The following is a 15,356-nucleotide window of genomic DNA, read 5'->3' as shown; positions in this document are numbered from 1 at the left end:
TGGCAAACCACCCTGTAAAAATTCTGCTGTGAAAACGTGAAAGCAACGTCACCCCAGAGTCGAAAGCGACTGGTGCTTGCACAGGGGACTACCTTTACTACCTTTTTAATGTAAGCCTAATGCTCTATATTGCATCTTCAAAGTTTGAATGGAGCATCATTTAGTAGTTTCTTAAAAATATTATATTGTTCATACAGAGGTGCCTCAAGAAGTGGTAAGCTAGCTAGATCCAGACAGTGGCAAGTTGTTTGCCAAACCCCTGTTGTGGAGTAGCAAGGATAGGCCCAAGGAATTCAGTGGGCTTGGTTTAGACTGAATGTCAAAACTGGATTTGCTATTACATGAACAAGGCTCAAATTTGTGAGCAACCAAGGCTCATTCACCTAAAGTCAACCGGTGGCACAGGGAAGCTCAACTAAACTCACTATGAATCTAGGCAGACCGTGAGAGGAAGGGCTGGAAGGGATGAACCAGGACTCAGCCTTTGTGGCCCTTTCTTATATACCAAGGATAATGTTGATTGCCACTTTGGGATCAAGAATGAATTTTCCTCCAGACCAGATTGACCCAGGGTGTTTATCTTCCTCTGGGCATAGAGCAAGGGTCAAGGGTGGGGGGAGGTAGTTAGGAATTTCCTGTATTGTGTATGGCGCTAGACAAGATGACTCTTGGGTCCCTTCCAGCACTATGTTTCTCTGTGTATAGACTGCAGCAAAAATAGTTTGGCAATTAATTAAAGAAACAACATTGTTTTCCTTTGAGGGACCAGATATTTTAAAAAGCCGTACCTATACAACTGAAAGTAACAAACCACTGGTATTTATTCTCTGCTGGAGGCATATGTATGCCTCTACAGAAGTCAATTGGGGGGAATTTATTCCACTTTCCATACTATAATCAGACTGGCATTAGGCCATGCTTGCAGACATGCAGGAAGATAATCCAAGACTTGGTGCTGTAACAGGCTGCAGCCCCTGGTTTTTCCAGTCACTGACATCTTTCACCATCTTGCTTACTCAGCTCCATGTGCCAAGACTTCCAGGAGCCAGATCTGAGTTAGAAAAAAACTTTTCCGTCAGGAAAAACTCAGGTAGTTTGCCATCAGCAGTTTTTTTTTTTTTTGGACTGGTTCAATACCTGTCAGAATGTATCTGTTTCACGCACTGCCTCCAGTCAGCCTGTTGACCTCTTGATGAAAGTGTGCACATGCAGAAGTGAGGTAGGTTAACTTGACAGTCCCTTCCCCATCCTCTTATTCTCTATGCCGGAACTGTCCATTTCAGCACCTTTTCCTAGATGAGTCCTATGCCAAGATGTTCAGTCCCAAACTCCAGAGATCAGGTTTTTTGAAAAGCTTTATTAACCACACGTATATTCAAAAAATACCACATATATTTAGGGACAATCTACAAGTATGTGGAATTAAGGCAGGATATTACAGAAACAATAGAGAAGATAGTTGCTGCCTAATCTGATTTATAGTGCTCACAGTCTTCTTCTCTTTGGGAGATCCAGGAAACCTCCATAGCCAGACAGCTTACTGAGGACTGTCCAAAGTTATTTCTAGACACTGAGCTGTACCCTGAAGCTGCTTCACATGAGCTTTCCCTCTAGTCTGCAAGTTCCCTTCTTAGGCCAAAGAGAACTTAGGGTACAGGTTCAAAAATTCCTTCCAAGATGACTTCTGACTCATCACATCAAAAGTATGCATTTAAAGGAGTTTTGCTCTCTGCACCAAAATGAGTGCTGTGTGCAAATTGAAATACCATGTACAAATGGGTGAAAGCCAGGAATAATTTATCCAAGTGACGGACAGGCTGGTCAAACAGCAGGAATGTGGCATGTTGATTCATTCATCTCTATCCCAGTCCCATCTATCAGAGTAAAAAAAATTGTCCTGATGTGTAGCTGGATGTCTTACTTCCCTCTTCAAATAGATAAGCCTGTATTGTTCTAGATATCATTTTCAGCCAAAATAAGTGCCACACCAAAGCATTAGCTCATTTCATACTTCATTTGAAGGAAGTACCATCTCCTTCCATATGTCCCTGTACATCAGCTATGATGATCAGGCAGCCATTTGTTGGCTATTGCACCCCTGTGGGGTGGCCTGTCTGCGACTGATCAGAGCAGGAGTGGCCAAATGTGCTTAACATAAGAGCCACAGAGAATGTTTGAAAGCCTCAAGACATGAACTTCAGATGTTTGACAGCCAGAAGGGAGGGAAGGAAGAAGGCAAATAGATGGGGAGGAGGGAGGGAGAGGTGGAAAAAAGCAGGGTTTAACTTTAAATGCATCCTCCAAGCCAATGGCTGACTTGGCTTAGAGAAGTGATTTAAAGAGATAAATGGTTTCTCCAAGGTGTCCGATACAGTGGTGGGGGCTTTGAGAGTCACACAATATGAGTGAAAGAGCCACATGTGGCTCCCGAGCCACAGTTTGGCCACCCCTGGATCAGAGTCTGGGCCTTTTCCATTATGGCTCTAGCTCTGTGGATGGGCTCCCTGAAGTGGTGAGCATCCCTGAGGACCTTCAGGAAGCACTGCAAGACTTGCTCATCAGCCATTGTTCATCAGTGACAAATTTTGCTTTGTGGTTTGGTTCATGGCCATCCCAACTGTTACCAAATCTCTGATTATAAATATAAATATCGTGTGGGCTGATCACACACTCCTTCCTGACTACAGTGGATGGTGCCAGTCACTGTCTTTTCTAGAAAATAAAGTTCTTAGGATCTTCTTGGTACAGTGTTTTATAGGTGATTAGTGTCTTGGATCAGCACCAATAATTTGCACTTCAGATGTTCAAAATCCTTTCCCTATGTTGCTTGTTACTAGTCCAGAGAAATTAGTAGGATCAGCTTATTACATAGTGGTACTCATTCTGACACTAAAATATCTAATTTTGACCTGTGGGACTTTCTCAGATTGGAGCAATATCTGAAAACTATTGTTACAGAGGCACTAGATTATTAGAAGGAGTTAAGGAACTTCCCCAATACATGGAAAACTTACATGTGGTATATTTGTCATTCATGTTGCCCTAGTTACAACAAAAATCTGCAAACTGATCTTGTTGCTTAGTGAAGTCCATAATGTTTTCCTCTTAATGCCAGTAAAATAAACATGGTAAAATCCAGTGGGAGTGAAGAAATAAAAAGCTCAGATGAGCTGAATCCCTATGCATTTTATACTAACAACTTTTTCCTCTGGGATAGTTTGCTTGAAGGATCTCTTACCTCCAATCTTGTTAGCCCCTAAATAGGTAATCAAAATAAGTTTGATTCAGGAATATTTTCAGCTTTTTAACATAAAATGATTCTTGAACTGAACTTTGAATTTCAGTTGAATAATTGTCAAGTTTATGGGACAATCTTTTGATTTTGTTTGGCTAGGTCTGACTTTGCTTTAAGCCTCAATTGTCTGGTTTTGTGCGTTCAGATAAGGGGCCATTTTTAAACATTTCCACAAACAGAATCTTTGATTTCTTCTCCAACACCTTCTCCAACATCCATATAACAAATTAAGGATCATTTTTATAGGAGAAAGATACTAATCATTTATTTTTTTGAAAGGGAAGTCACTCAGCTGCAAAAAAACCAAAAATACTGTCTAATTATATTGATAAGTATGGAATTTCAGTAATCAGTCATGTGGACGAGCAACATGGTAAAGGCATAGGCAAGGGTATTTAGAGTTATTGTTTATATTATTTTGTAAAATGAAAACAGTTTTAAAATACTCCCACAAGGTACTTGTTTATATGAAGAAGATTTAGTGTGTGTGTATATGTATATATGTGTATATATATATCTGTGTGTGTGCGTGTGCATATATATATATATATATATATATATATATATATATATATATATATATATATATATACACAGACACACACATACAAGAAGCTCGATTGACAGCCACCAGAACGTTCTCAGTAATAGCCCCCGCTCTGTGGAATGCCCTCCCTGGAAACATCATGGCCCTGCGGGACCTGCCACAGTTCTGCAGGGCTTGTAAAACCGAACTGTTCAAACTTGCTTTTAACAGTTAAGGGGAGGTGGCTGTTATTCCACGGCACTGACAATCTCACTGAACCAATATAACTGAAACAAGAAAGATCAGAATAATTAGAACATCAACATGCACCTTGGACTTTTAATGACTATATAATGGAAATGATTTTATTGTATATTTTGTTGTATACTTGTTTTAATATTTTAGGTTGTTTTTATTTATTGTTAGCCGCCCTGAGCCCGTCAGAGGAGGGCGGGATATAAATTTGATTAAATAAATAAATACACACACACACTTGTGAGAGCTCTCTCAGTCCCACCTACCTCACAGGGTGTCTGTTGTGGGGGAGGGAGGGAGGTAAAGGAGATTGTAACCGCTCTGAGACTCAGATTCAGAGTATAGGGCAGGATATAAATCCAATATCTTCTTCTACATATATGTGTGTATGTGTGTGTGTAATATGGGCTCCTAATGGCTTTTAACTAAGTCTAAGAATTGGAAATCCTGGACTACTTTATACATGAAATGCCAGTCTTCATGCTTCATCATTATAGTATTTTGCATTCAGTAGCTGTCTAGAATGTACTCCCTGTTTACAGTTCCCATGGCAAGGGGCTGATTGTGAGGTACTGGCAGAGTAATGATGTCATAAACTGTATGCTGGAATACAGCTAAACCACCAGGTGCTTGCTCTTAAAGCAAACTTCTGGCCAGGGCTTGCAAGACCAAATTTTTTTCCCTGACGGGTGCCCCTTTTAAAGGTTGTACTCGTATGTTAATATGGTTTAAGGCCTACTAATGGCGTCACTCTGTCAGGCTTTGGAAACTGTGAGGCGAGATTTAAGGCGAACTGACAGAGAAATCAAGAGGCGCTTAAGACTCATGGAAATGCATTGCTGCCATAGCCTCTGCAACAGACATCTCCACTTACATTGCCTCTGTGACGTAAGCCTCCACCCGCACTGTTGTTGTTCTCTCCACCCATATCCACACTGCCTCTGTGACATTCTGTGCTGCAGCCCATGTCGACTACCATGCCTCACAACGTTGGAGAGGAGAGCCATTAGAGCTAAAATAGAAGCTGAGCAAGAACTGGCCAGGTAAAAGCTCCCTTTGATTTATTACTTAGGCAGTTCATACTCTATGTAGTTTAAAGCGGGTGAGGTAGTGGCAACATACACAACGGAAAATTTATTTGTTCCTTGGTGTAATCAAACTACAGAGTATTGTTTAACCACATGACATAATTTTGCTGTTGTTCCTGTTAGAAGTTATAAAGACTGCCAATGAGGGGGAGCTCACCACCTCCCTGGGTAGCTGAGTCCACTGTTGAACAACTCTTTCTGTAAAAAAGTTTTTCCTAATATCCAATCTGTGCCTTGTTGCTCTTAATTTAACCATTATTGCAAATCCTATCCTCTGCTGCCAACAGGAACAGCTCCCTGCCTTCCTCTAAGTAACAGCCCTTCAAATACTTAAAGAGAGGAATCCTGTTCCCCAAAGTTATAAAGAAAGGAACAGGTTTGGGTCTTGAGACCCATTTTCAACTGGCTGATGGAGCACTCATCAGATGACCACATATTCTTCCTCTCCCTTTTTAATCATGTAGGGGAAGTCGAAAGAGCACTGGAAGCATTTCCTTTTTCCCTCTTGAATCCCTAGCATTCCCTACTCTGAATTCCTTATAAAAGCATCTGTAGTGTTCTTTTTTCCATCCAAATGAGGGAATGCCTTAGAGCTTTGTTAGGCAAGGGGAAATCAGTACTGGCATCAAGGTAACCAAGTCTCAGGGTGAAGCCTGAAGTCTCATGAAATTACAACGGCTCTCCAGACTACTAAAATCAGTTCCACTGGGGGGGATATGGCAGTTTTAAAGGGCAGATTCCATGGCATCACATCCACATCCTTCTCCCACCTCTGACCTGTCCAGACATCACCCCCAGCCAGAGCTAGCAATCCTAGATGGCAGACAAATTGTCCTTCAAGAAGCTTGTTGAAGCTTTCCTCTTCTCAAATAATGAAGAAAGCAACTGAAAAACAACTTCTCTGTTATACTCTGACCCAGATATTAGCTAGGGTTGCCAATCCCCAGTTGGGAACAAGGGACCCCATGGTTCGGAGGCCCTCCCCCCACTTCAGGGTCATCAGAAAGTGGAGGGATGTCTGCTGGGCACTCTATTATGCTCTATGGAGACCAGTTCCCATAGGGTATAATGGAGAATCGATTTGCAGGTATTGGGGGCTCTGGGGGCTATCTTTTGAGATAGAGGCACCAATTTTTCAGCAAGTTTCAAAAAGATTGGACCAGGGGGTCCAATTCTATGAGCCCCAAAAGAAGGTGCCCCTATCCATTATTATTTCCAAATGGAGGGAAGGCATTTAAAAGGTGTGCAGTCCCATTAAATGTGATGGCCAGAATTCCTTTTGGAATAAATTGTGCTTATCACACCCTTGCTGCTGGTTCCACCCCCACAGTCTCCTGGCTGCACCCACTAAGTCCCCAGATCTCTCTTGAGTTGGACCTGGCAACCCTAATATTAGCACATGTTATCTGGAAGAAGTGGTTTTCAATTATTGTCCTGGCATTCTTTCCATTGTTCAACAGATAAGGGTATCTATGTAGGTTGTCACTGCTGCTATGAGAGACTTTCTAACTATACACTCCTCCAAATGTACCTGTTTCAATTATAGAAAGCTGCTTTCTGCATTCTGGTACTAGACTGAGAATTTTACTAACACATTTGGCCTTACAAAAAGTAGACAATTATTATTACCACTCTCACATATGTAAAATAATGCAATTTCAATCCATATTAGTGACCCTTTGCAAGTGGATTTTGCCATTTCACACAATAAAATCCAATTGCAAAGTGCACTGAAAGTGGATTGAAAGTGCCTGCGTATGTGAAGAAGCTAGATTTGTATGACCCACTAGGCAAAAAGTATTTCTTTGTGATTCATGTACCATGCTGAAGCCCCTCCCCTTCTCAAACCCTGCCCTCACCCAGATTCACCCCCAAAGTGCAGCTTCATGCATTCTTACTAGAGACGAAGCCCTTTGGAACTCAGGGCAATATACTTATGCATAGGATCAGTCTGTGCCCTCTTGGTGACAAGAAATAAACATTTTGTAATTAAAGCTTTGAAAGATTGCCAGAGGAATATGCCAATCGCCAGGGTAGTACCATTTCTGTCCCCCTTGCTTTCTACTGTAATATGAAGAAGATGACATTGGATTTGTATTCCGCCCTCCACTCAGAGTCTGAGAGCAGCTCACAATCTCCTTTATCTTTCTCCCCCACAACAGACACCCTGTGAGGTGGGTGGGGCTGAGAGGATTCTCACAGCAGCTGCCCTTTCAAGGACAACCTCTGCCAGAGCTATGGCTGACCCAAGGCCATTCCAGCAGGTGCAAGTAGAGGGGTGGGGAATCAAACTCGGTTCTCCCAGATAAGAGTTCACGCACTTAACCACTACACCAAACTGGCGGATATGTGCATTTTAGGAGGTTATTTATTTAACTACTGCGGGTGCAGTGGCTTGCCTGCTGACTGCAGTGTCTATGTGGACATGCATTCAGCCAGTGCTCTGCCAGTTAAGTAACCTGTGACCAACATATCTAAGGGACCATCTTTCCCCCATATACCCCTCAGAGAGCCTTGCGCTCTGCTGATCAACCATCTACTGGCAATCCCTGGCCCAAAGGACATCCGTTTAGCCTCAGTTAGGGCCAGGGCTTTCTCTATCCTGGCCCCCATCTGGTGGAACAGGCTCCCACTTGAGACCAGGGCTTTGTGGGACTTACTGTAAAATTGAGCTGTTTCATTGGGCCTTTGTTTGAGGTGATGGACATCCAATTATTTGGCCTCCCTGCAGAATGCCACCCAATAACATCTGCCCATGTGGAATGTTGGTATTATTACTTGCTGTGACTCCTGTTGACTACATATCCAGCTGTTAGGATTATTGAATAAACATTTTGCCATCTCTTAAATTGTTTTTATTCTTAACTACTATTGTAATAACTTTTTTTGATGTTTTAAAATCTGATGTTACCTGCCCTGAGCACATTCGTGAGAAGGACAGGATATAAATTCAACAATATAAATAATAAATAATAAAATAAGTGCATTTGCTGTCAAAGTCACAGCCAACATATGGCGACCCTGTAAGGTTTTCAAAGCAAGAGAGGTTCAGAGGTGGTTTGCTGTTACCTGCCTCTGCCTACCAACCCTGGTATTCCTTAGAAGTCTCCCATCCAAATACTAGCCTGGACTGACATTGCTTAGCTTCTGAGACCTGACTAGATTGGGCTATCCTGAGCTATCCAAGTCAGGGCAGGTGATGTGGCTCTCCCACGTTTCATCTGGAGTCCCCAATGGTTCTCCTTTCCTTCTTCCCTCTTCTGTTCCTTCCCAAGTGCAAATTTAAGGAGCTGTCACGAGTGTGCCCTGGGTGGGTGGGGGAGAAAAGAGGAGCTGGCAAGAACTATATTGTTATATTGCTATTTCAGACTGTTTGGCATTTGTCTTTTAAAATTATTTCCTCTCCCAGGCGTCTCCGGTTGTATGGGCACACCTGTAAATGTAGGATGAGAAAAGTAAGTCCCTAGTTTTTTACTTAGAGATGCAAGGGCTAGTGTTCAGGCACTGTTCTGCCTAATTGCTAAGCCAGAAATAATCCTTCTTACCCATTCAGCATTCAGGTTGCCAGGTGTACAGGGCAAGTGTGTAGAATTATTGATAACGTGGGCACTATGCATTTTAAAATGTATTTTCTTCAAATACTTTTTAAAGGGTTTTGCAGTTTCATATTGGGTATTAATCCTATCAGCTTTTCTGCTGGCTCAAGAGAGAGGAGAAGAGGTGACACGCCCACCCAGACTCAATGCAGTGAGGGTCAGGATGGACCTGTCCAGTCTCACTTTGCCCAGCTGTCAATCTTGGCTGGGCACTTTCTGTTCAGGGCTGGCCAGGCAGGCTTTTCCTCCCTCCTCCCAGGATGTTCAAGGTGGACCCAAGACAGGCTGGAGGTGGGAGCCTTTCCCAGGGTCATCTCCCCCTCTGCCAGTCTACCCCTGATCTCTTCAATGGACCTTAATGGCTCTGTCCCAAACAGCCACCAAAGCTTAGAGGATTGGACAGCTGAAGGAAGGGAATAGATCTATGTCTATATGTGAAGACAGAAAAGTTCAGATTTTGAGAAAGAAATAGACAGACACTGCTGCGGGTTTGCTGTAGCACCTTAGAATGAAGAATGTCTTTCTCTCTTTTGGATCTGATATGGATTTCTGGATTTGATGTCCTGTAGGATAGGATGCCCCTGTGCTTCCACCTGCACTCCCTTTAGATATTTGTAAATAAAGAAAATACCACAAAATGCGGTACATTTCTAGTATTTTATCTTCCAAGGAGAACCAAGCCAGGTAAGCCCTGCCCCGGAGAACCTCTCCCTGCTCAGAGAAGCAAGGAATGCATAATCAGGAATGGACCGGCCATTTAACTTACAGGGAATGTCCCCAGAAGACTGCTGTCTGGTGGTCTGCTGGCAGCCAGGAGCTAGGAGAGCCAAACTCCAGTAGTTCTGCCACTGCTGCAGGGGCAACTGAGCTCATACATGGGTGTCAGCTCACCTCTTGTCTACTCCTGCACCACAAAAAAACGTGGAAAGTTGACGAACAATGTTAAAGATGTATTTATAAATATGAAGTATTTAAAAACACTTTTCACAAACTACATGTCACTTAGCAAGGTACAAAACATTACAAATTTTTAAATCCAATGGGCAGAGAATAAAGTTTTTAAAAGTTGTTTCTCATTCATCTGTCAGTTATTGACTTCACACGCTCATAGACCATTTGCCAGCGTCCATGGGTGAATTAAAGTGCCAGTGCCAAGAATATTTCACATGCATTCAGTTCCAATTCTTGGTAGATATTTCTTGCTTTTTGAATATTGCCAAACTCAAGGCTTCATCATTTGAAAACCTCTTAAGAAGGTGGGTTGCCAACAGCCTCTGACAGTAAAGCCACCTATATTACTGTTTCCGAATGAACCTTTGTCAAAGAGACATTTCCCACTCGTCATAACATCATGAAACACTTCATGTAGCACTAGCCCTGGAGAAAACTCTCTGTTGGCAATGTTGGCATATGAAGTCAATAACTGACATGATGAATGAGAAACAACTTTAAAAAAAAATATTCTCTGCACATTGGAGTTAGAAATTTGTAATGTTTTGTGCCTAGCTAAGTGACATGAAGTTTGTGAAAAGTGTTATTGAATTATTCATATTTATAAATACATCTTTAACATTGTTCATCAATTTTCCATGGTTTTTTCATGTTTATATAAATTGATTTATACTGTGGTACTCTAGGTTTGCTACTCCTGCACCACAGCAATCAGTCTGAGCTGAGCGGCCCCTTCAGTGCCGGCTTATAGTGCCACAGAGGCCATTCAGCCAGACTTAACCTGGTCCCTGGGCCATCTTAACATCTTTGTCTGCCCCTGTGCATGACAGTATTTTAATAAGTAAACAAACCCTTTCCTAATGTGCAGATTTTTACTTGCAACTTCACCAGCAGAGTCTCCTTCAACAGTGAATGATGGTCCAGGAATCTGGTCCGCTGGAATAGCAGGAAAAAATTGGTGGATGAGGAAACTTCTCCATTACAAATTGAACTATCCTGACCCCAGTTACGTAGGGGAAGCAGCAGCCCATCTTTAAAAGTACATGCCCAAGAGGGAAATCACAGAATTATGAAGATGAAAGGACCTTCAGGATCATCTAGTTCAACCACCACCACCACTACCCCCCTCCCCTGCACAATGTAGGAAATTCACAAATACCTCCCCCCTATACCTCCAGGGAATGTAGTTCTTTCCAGTTCTTCTGTGTCTGAGTGAGAAAGGATGGGATTAATTATAATTATAGCATTAGTGCCCAAATTCCTAGCTGCACTTTGGTCCACAAATAAAAAGAACAGGATGCTATCAAAAGGATAGAAAATAAGTAATATTGTGGAGCTTCGAGTGAGCTCAAGTAGGGAGCCCATCTCTCTCTCTCTCTCTCTCTTGTTGACTTATGGCAATTGCATTGGGTTTTCAAGGCAAGAGACATTTAGAGGTGGTTTGCCCTTGTCAGCCTCCACATCATGACCCTGGATTTCCTTGGTGGTCTCCTATCCAAATACTAAACAGGGCCAACCCTGCTTAGCTTCTGAGATCTGACAAGTTCAGGCTAATCTGGGCAATCCAAGTCAGGGTAGTCTATATTTGCTGTATAGGGAATCATTTGGAAAGGGAGAACCTAGGCCAAGGGAGCAGTGAATTGTCTGTTGGCCATGGTAACAAGTAGAGCTAAGGCTCTGGCATTGTCTATAAAGGGAAGAGGGAACATCATCTACAGCCCTTAAATGTGCATACCCAGAGGGTGTGTATTAGCTGTAGATTTGAAGGTTGTTCTGCATTTCTTTGTGTAACCATATGGGCTTCACAGAAACTTAGCTGAAGCTTTGGCACCAAGATGTGTTTATGAGTCTGAACCGACGTGTAAATACATTAAAAAAACAGATTTAATTACCAATTTGTGTTATTAATTTGAAGTTGGTGACACTTCAGATTTGTATGTTTGCCTAAATAAAATCCACCTGCCCTCCAATTTTGTTTTTCCACCTGCTTCAGTTGCTTTATTTTTGATCTGCTGCCTTCCCCCCCCCCACCTGCTCTGATGGAAGTCAATTCTTTTTTCTATTTTATTTGTGTTGCATTGTTTTCTCAGCTATTCCATTGTCTTTTCTTTTATTTTTAAAATTATGATGACTCTATCAAGAGTAAGGGATAGGGTGTCAGGTCAATTTACCTGGCCTGTGGTGATCTCCTGAAGTGATGTTGGACATTTTCAGGTCTACTTCCAGTTTTGAACCTACTTCAAACATGATATATATCACTATATATAGAAAATATTGTCATTCAAGACATACTCACTTATGAAGATATGTATTTCCCTATATGCAATTGGCCTTAACCTCCAAGCACATGTAGATTATATGTAACATTTTAAATGTGGATTTCATGTTATTGTTTTCCTATGTGGAACCCTTATGTAGGTGGCCTAAGTTCGCTTACCCTTCTGCACATACAACTGAGTTCTCGACTACTAGAAGACAATTTCTCGAATACTAGAAGACAATTTTAGGAAGTCATTTTAAGACCTCCAGTCCACATCTGTGTGCCTAATTATATGTCACATTTTCTCCAGGGCCGCCTCTGATTCGGTACAGAGAGGCATGTCCTGAGGCTTCACAGGCATTTGCGTACCGCATTTCAGATTGGGACTATAGTGCATGGAGGACTTAGACATTTCTTGCACTGTTTTCCTAAACTGAAACAAACTAGGTGCTGTTTGCATTGTTTGGGGCCGGCTCATGTGCTGATGGAGCAAATATTATCTCCCCAGGGCGGTTTCACGTCTAGAAAATGTCACAACTGGTAAATATTCAGAAATATAGTTCAGCTTCATGGAGCTAAGTAGCCTATTTATCCAATTTTTTAAAAAAGAATTTCAGACAGAGTTCTGTTTCCGAAGGATTGCATTGGCTAAGAGCTACATGGGGAACACATTGAAGCTGGATAACCAACATTTGTATAACATAGATTCTCTTCTGTACGTGCCTAATAAAATGACAGCTACACACCAGTATCTACTGGCCAATGCCATATGTTGGTCATTGACCAGGTCTAACAATGCTAGGATATGGCACTGTAACAATTTCTGTCATTGGTGCAAGTTGGTGTATCATGGCTATTCCATCTATATTGGCCCATGGCATTAGCAGGCACTACCACCAGAGTTTATTATTAAATTGTAACATTTCAATATTAGGTCTAGGCATCCCCATACCTTAAGTTCCAGCTTTCCCTATTACCCACACCTAGTGTGATGTAGTGGTTAAGAGTGTCAGACTAGCATCTTGGGAGATCCAGGTTCAAATCCCCATATCTGCCCTGAAAGCTCACTGGGTGATCTTGGGCCAGTCACACTTCCTCAGCCCAACTGACCTCACAGGATGGTTGTGAGGGTGAAATGGAGAAGAGGAGAATGATGTAAGCCACTTTGGGTCTCCACTGAGGGGGAAAGTGTGGTATAAATGAATTATTCTTCTATAAATGTCATCTTTTTAAAGGATCCTTGTTAACATTTAGTGTAAGGTACTAGTTTTGTCATTCTTCAGAATCCAGCTCTCTTTAGATTTGCCAGAAGTTAAAGTGCTTGGGGGGGGGGGGGGGGGATCTGATGGGTATATTTTGTCCAGTTGCAATACATCACAGAGAGACCCATGGCACAGAGTGAAAAAGCTGTGGTACTGCATCGGAGCCTTCTGCTCATGACCTGAGTTTGATTCCAGTGGAAGCTGGTTCAGGTAGCCAGCTCCAGGTTGACTCAGTCTTCCATCCTTCCGAAGTCGGTAAAATGAGTACCTAGCTTGCTGAGGGGAAAGTGTAGATGACTGGGGAAAGCAATGGCAAACCACCCTGTAAAAAGTCTGCCGTGAAAACGTTGTGAAAGCAACGTCACCCCAGAGTCAGAAACGAATGGTGCTTGCACAGGGGACTACCTTTATCTTTAAGGCATCACAGACTTCATAGCCTGCCAGGATGCTGAGTTTCTGAGTCTATTTTGAATTGTTAATATATTATAGGACAATTTATATTTTTCCAATGTATCTTTAATTAAGAAGGGCCATCACCCTCTTGGTCTTTAAATCAGCAGGAGTAAGTCAAAGCAGCAGGCAAGGTAGAATCTTGAACAAAGGATAATGGTTGCCAGGTGGGGGGAAGACTCACATCACACTTTATGTATTTGGATACTTATTCCCTTCTTTTCTCCTCAGCGGGGACCCAAAGAGCATACAACATCATTCTCCCCTCTTCCAACTTTATTTTCACAACATCCACCCAACATTAGGCTGAAAGAGAGTGACTGGCCCAAGGTTACCCATCAAACTTCCATAGCAGAGTTGGAATTCAAACCTTAGAACAAACAATGGTCCCTTTAGTCAAGCCCCTGTTTCACACATCAGCCAACCAGAAGTCCTGAGTAGGCCTATAAGCAGGGGAAGCCTCCCACTGTAGTTGCCACCCTCCCCAGCACTGGCAACATATGTGTTACAAGTATATATTTTATCTGTAAAATGTTGAAGGGTATGCTATAAATAAGCTTTACTGGCTTATTCACATCATGTTTATTGTAAACTGCTTTAGGTTCCTCCAGGGAGAAAAGTAGGATAGAATAATGAATGAGTGAATGATTCTGAAATCTTGCTTCTTTATTGCAGGATTCGAAGAAGGGTTACTAAGATGCTGGAAGCATCCTCTCGTCCAAAGCTTTTGGCTCTGATGGACATTAAAGGTTTTGACCCAGAGGACATAAAAGTGAAAGTGCAAGATGGAAAAGTCAAAGTGTCAGCGGAACATGAAGAGGAATTTAAGACGTGCCAAGGAAAAGAATACAACTACTCAACAGTCACCAAAGAGATCTGTTTGCCACCAGGGGTGTCAGATGAGGAGGTCACTTACAGTATAGGACCCACCAGTCTTGTGAGAATAGAATCTCCATCACACCCGTGTCCTCCCTGCCTGCTGAGTTTGCTTTAAAGACCATGGATGATCAGCTCTGGTAGCCGATCAGCATAAGGATGTAACTCCAGTGGATTCCCAGTGGGATTGCTGTTAGTTTTTTTTAATAGCACCCATTAGCCATGTGTTAGCAACCATGTAACCCTCTTCCAACAATGACAGCGTTGTAAATCTCTTGGCTTGAATGCAAGTTTGTTGTTAAGTCATATTTGAAAGCACTTCAGCTTGTTTGGTAGTTACAGCGGGGGTAGGGGGGACTATTTCACATTACTCAAGAGCTTAAACAGTACATAGTGTACAAGGAATAATAGTAAAACAAGACCTTCCAGAACAGCTTACATTTGAAAGAATACAAAGGGAGAGGGAAGCAGGGGGATGAGAACACTAGCATTTTACATGGTATTAGAATGAAGGTAACCAAAATTTTGCTCAGTAGGACAGCAACATCTTTTCTAGCAGGGATGGAATTCTAGCAGGAGCTCCTTTGCATATTAGGCCACATACCGCTGATGTGGCCAATCCTCCAAGAGCTTACAAAAAAGAGCCTATATCAGGGGTGTATGGCCTAATATGTAAAGGAGTTCCTGCTAGAATTCCACCCCTTTTTTCTAGGCCACTCACTCTCGCTGTCTCAGCCTAACCCAGGTGTTCCTAGTGTGGTTTCTGGTGGCACCCACCAACACTTTCTTCTAGTGCA

At 42.3% G+C, this 15,356-nt stretch overlaps 1 protein-coding gene across 1 annotated transcript; it reads left to right on the top strand.

Moving 5' to 3' along the window:
• Nucleotides 1-4,695: 4,695 nt before the first annotated feature.
• ODF1 (outer dense fiber of sperm tails 1) lies at nucleotides 4,696-14,817 on the top strand. Its single transcript, XM_060242942.1, has 2 exons — nucleotides 4,696-5,119; nucleotides 14,359-14,817. The coding sequence occupies exons 1-2, from the start codon at nucleotides 4,818-4,820 to the stop codon at nucleotides 14,675-14,677; spliced, it is 621 nt and encodes a 206-aa protein (XP_060098925.1). The 5' UTR covers nucleotides 4,696-4,817; the 3' UTR covers nucleotides 14,678-14,817.
• The last annotated feature ends 539 nt before the right edge of the window (nucleotides 14,818-15,356 follow it).

The sequence above is a fragment of the Heteronotia binoei genome, chromosome 7 (assembly GCF_032191835.1).
Source record: "Heteronotia binoei isolate CCM8104 ecotype False Entrance Well chromosome 7, APGP_CSIRO_Hbin_v1, whole genome shotgun sequence".
NCBI classification, from domain to species: Eukaryota; Metazoa; Chordata; class Lepidosauria; order Squamata; family Gekkonidae; genus Heteronotia; species Heteronotia binoei.
The sequence above is the reverse complement of the archived record's forward strand: the minus strand, read 5'-3'. Positions and strand labels throughout refer to the sequence as shown.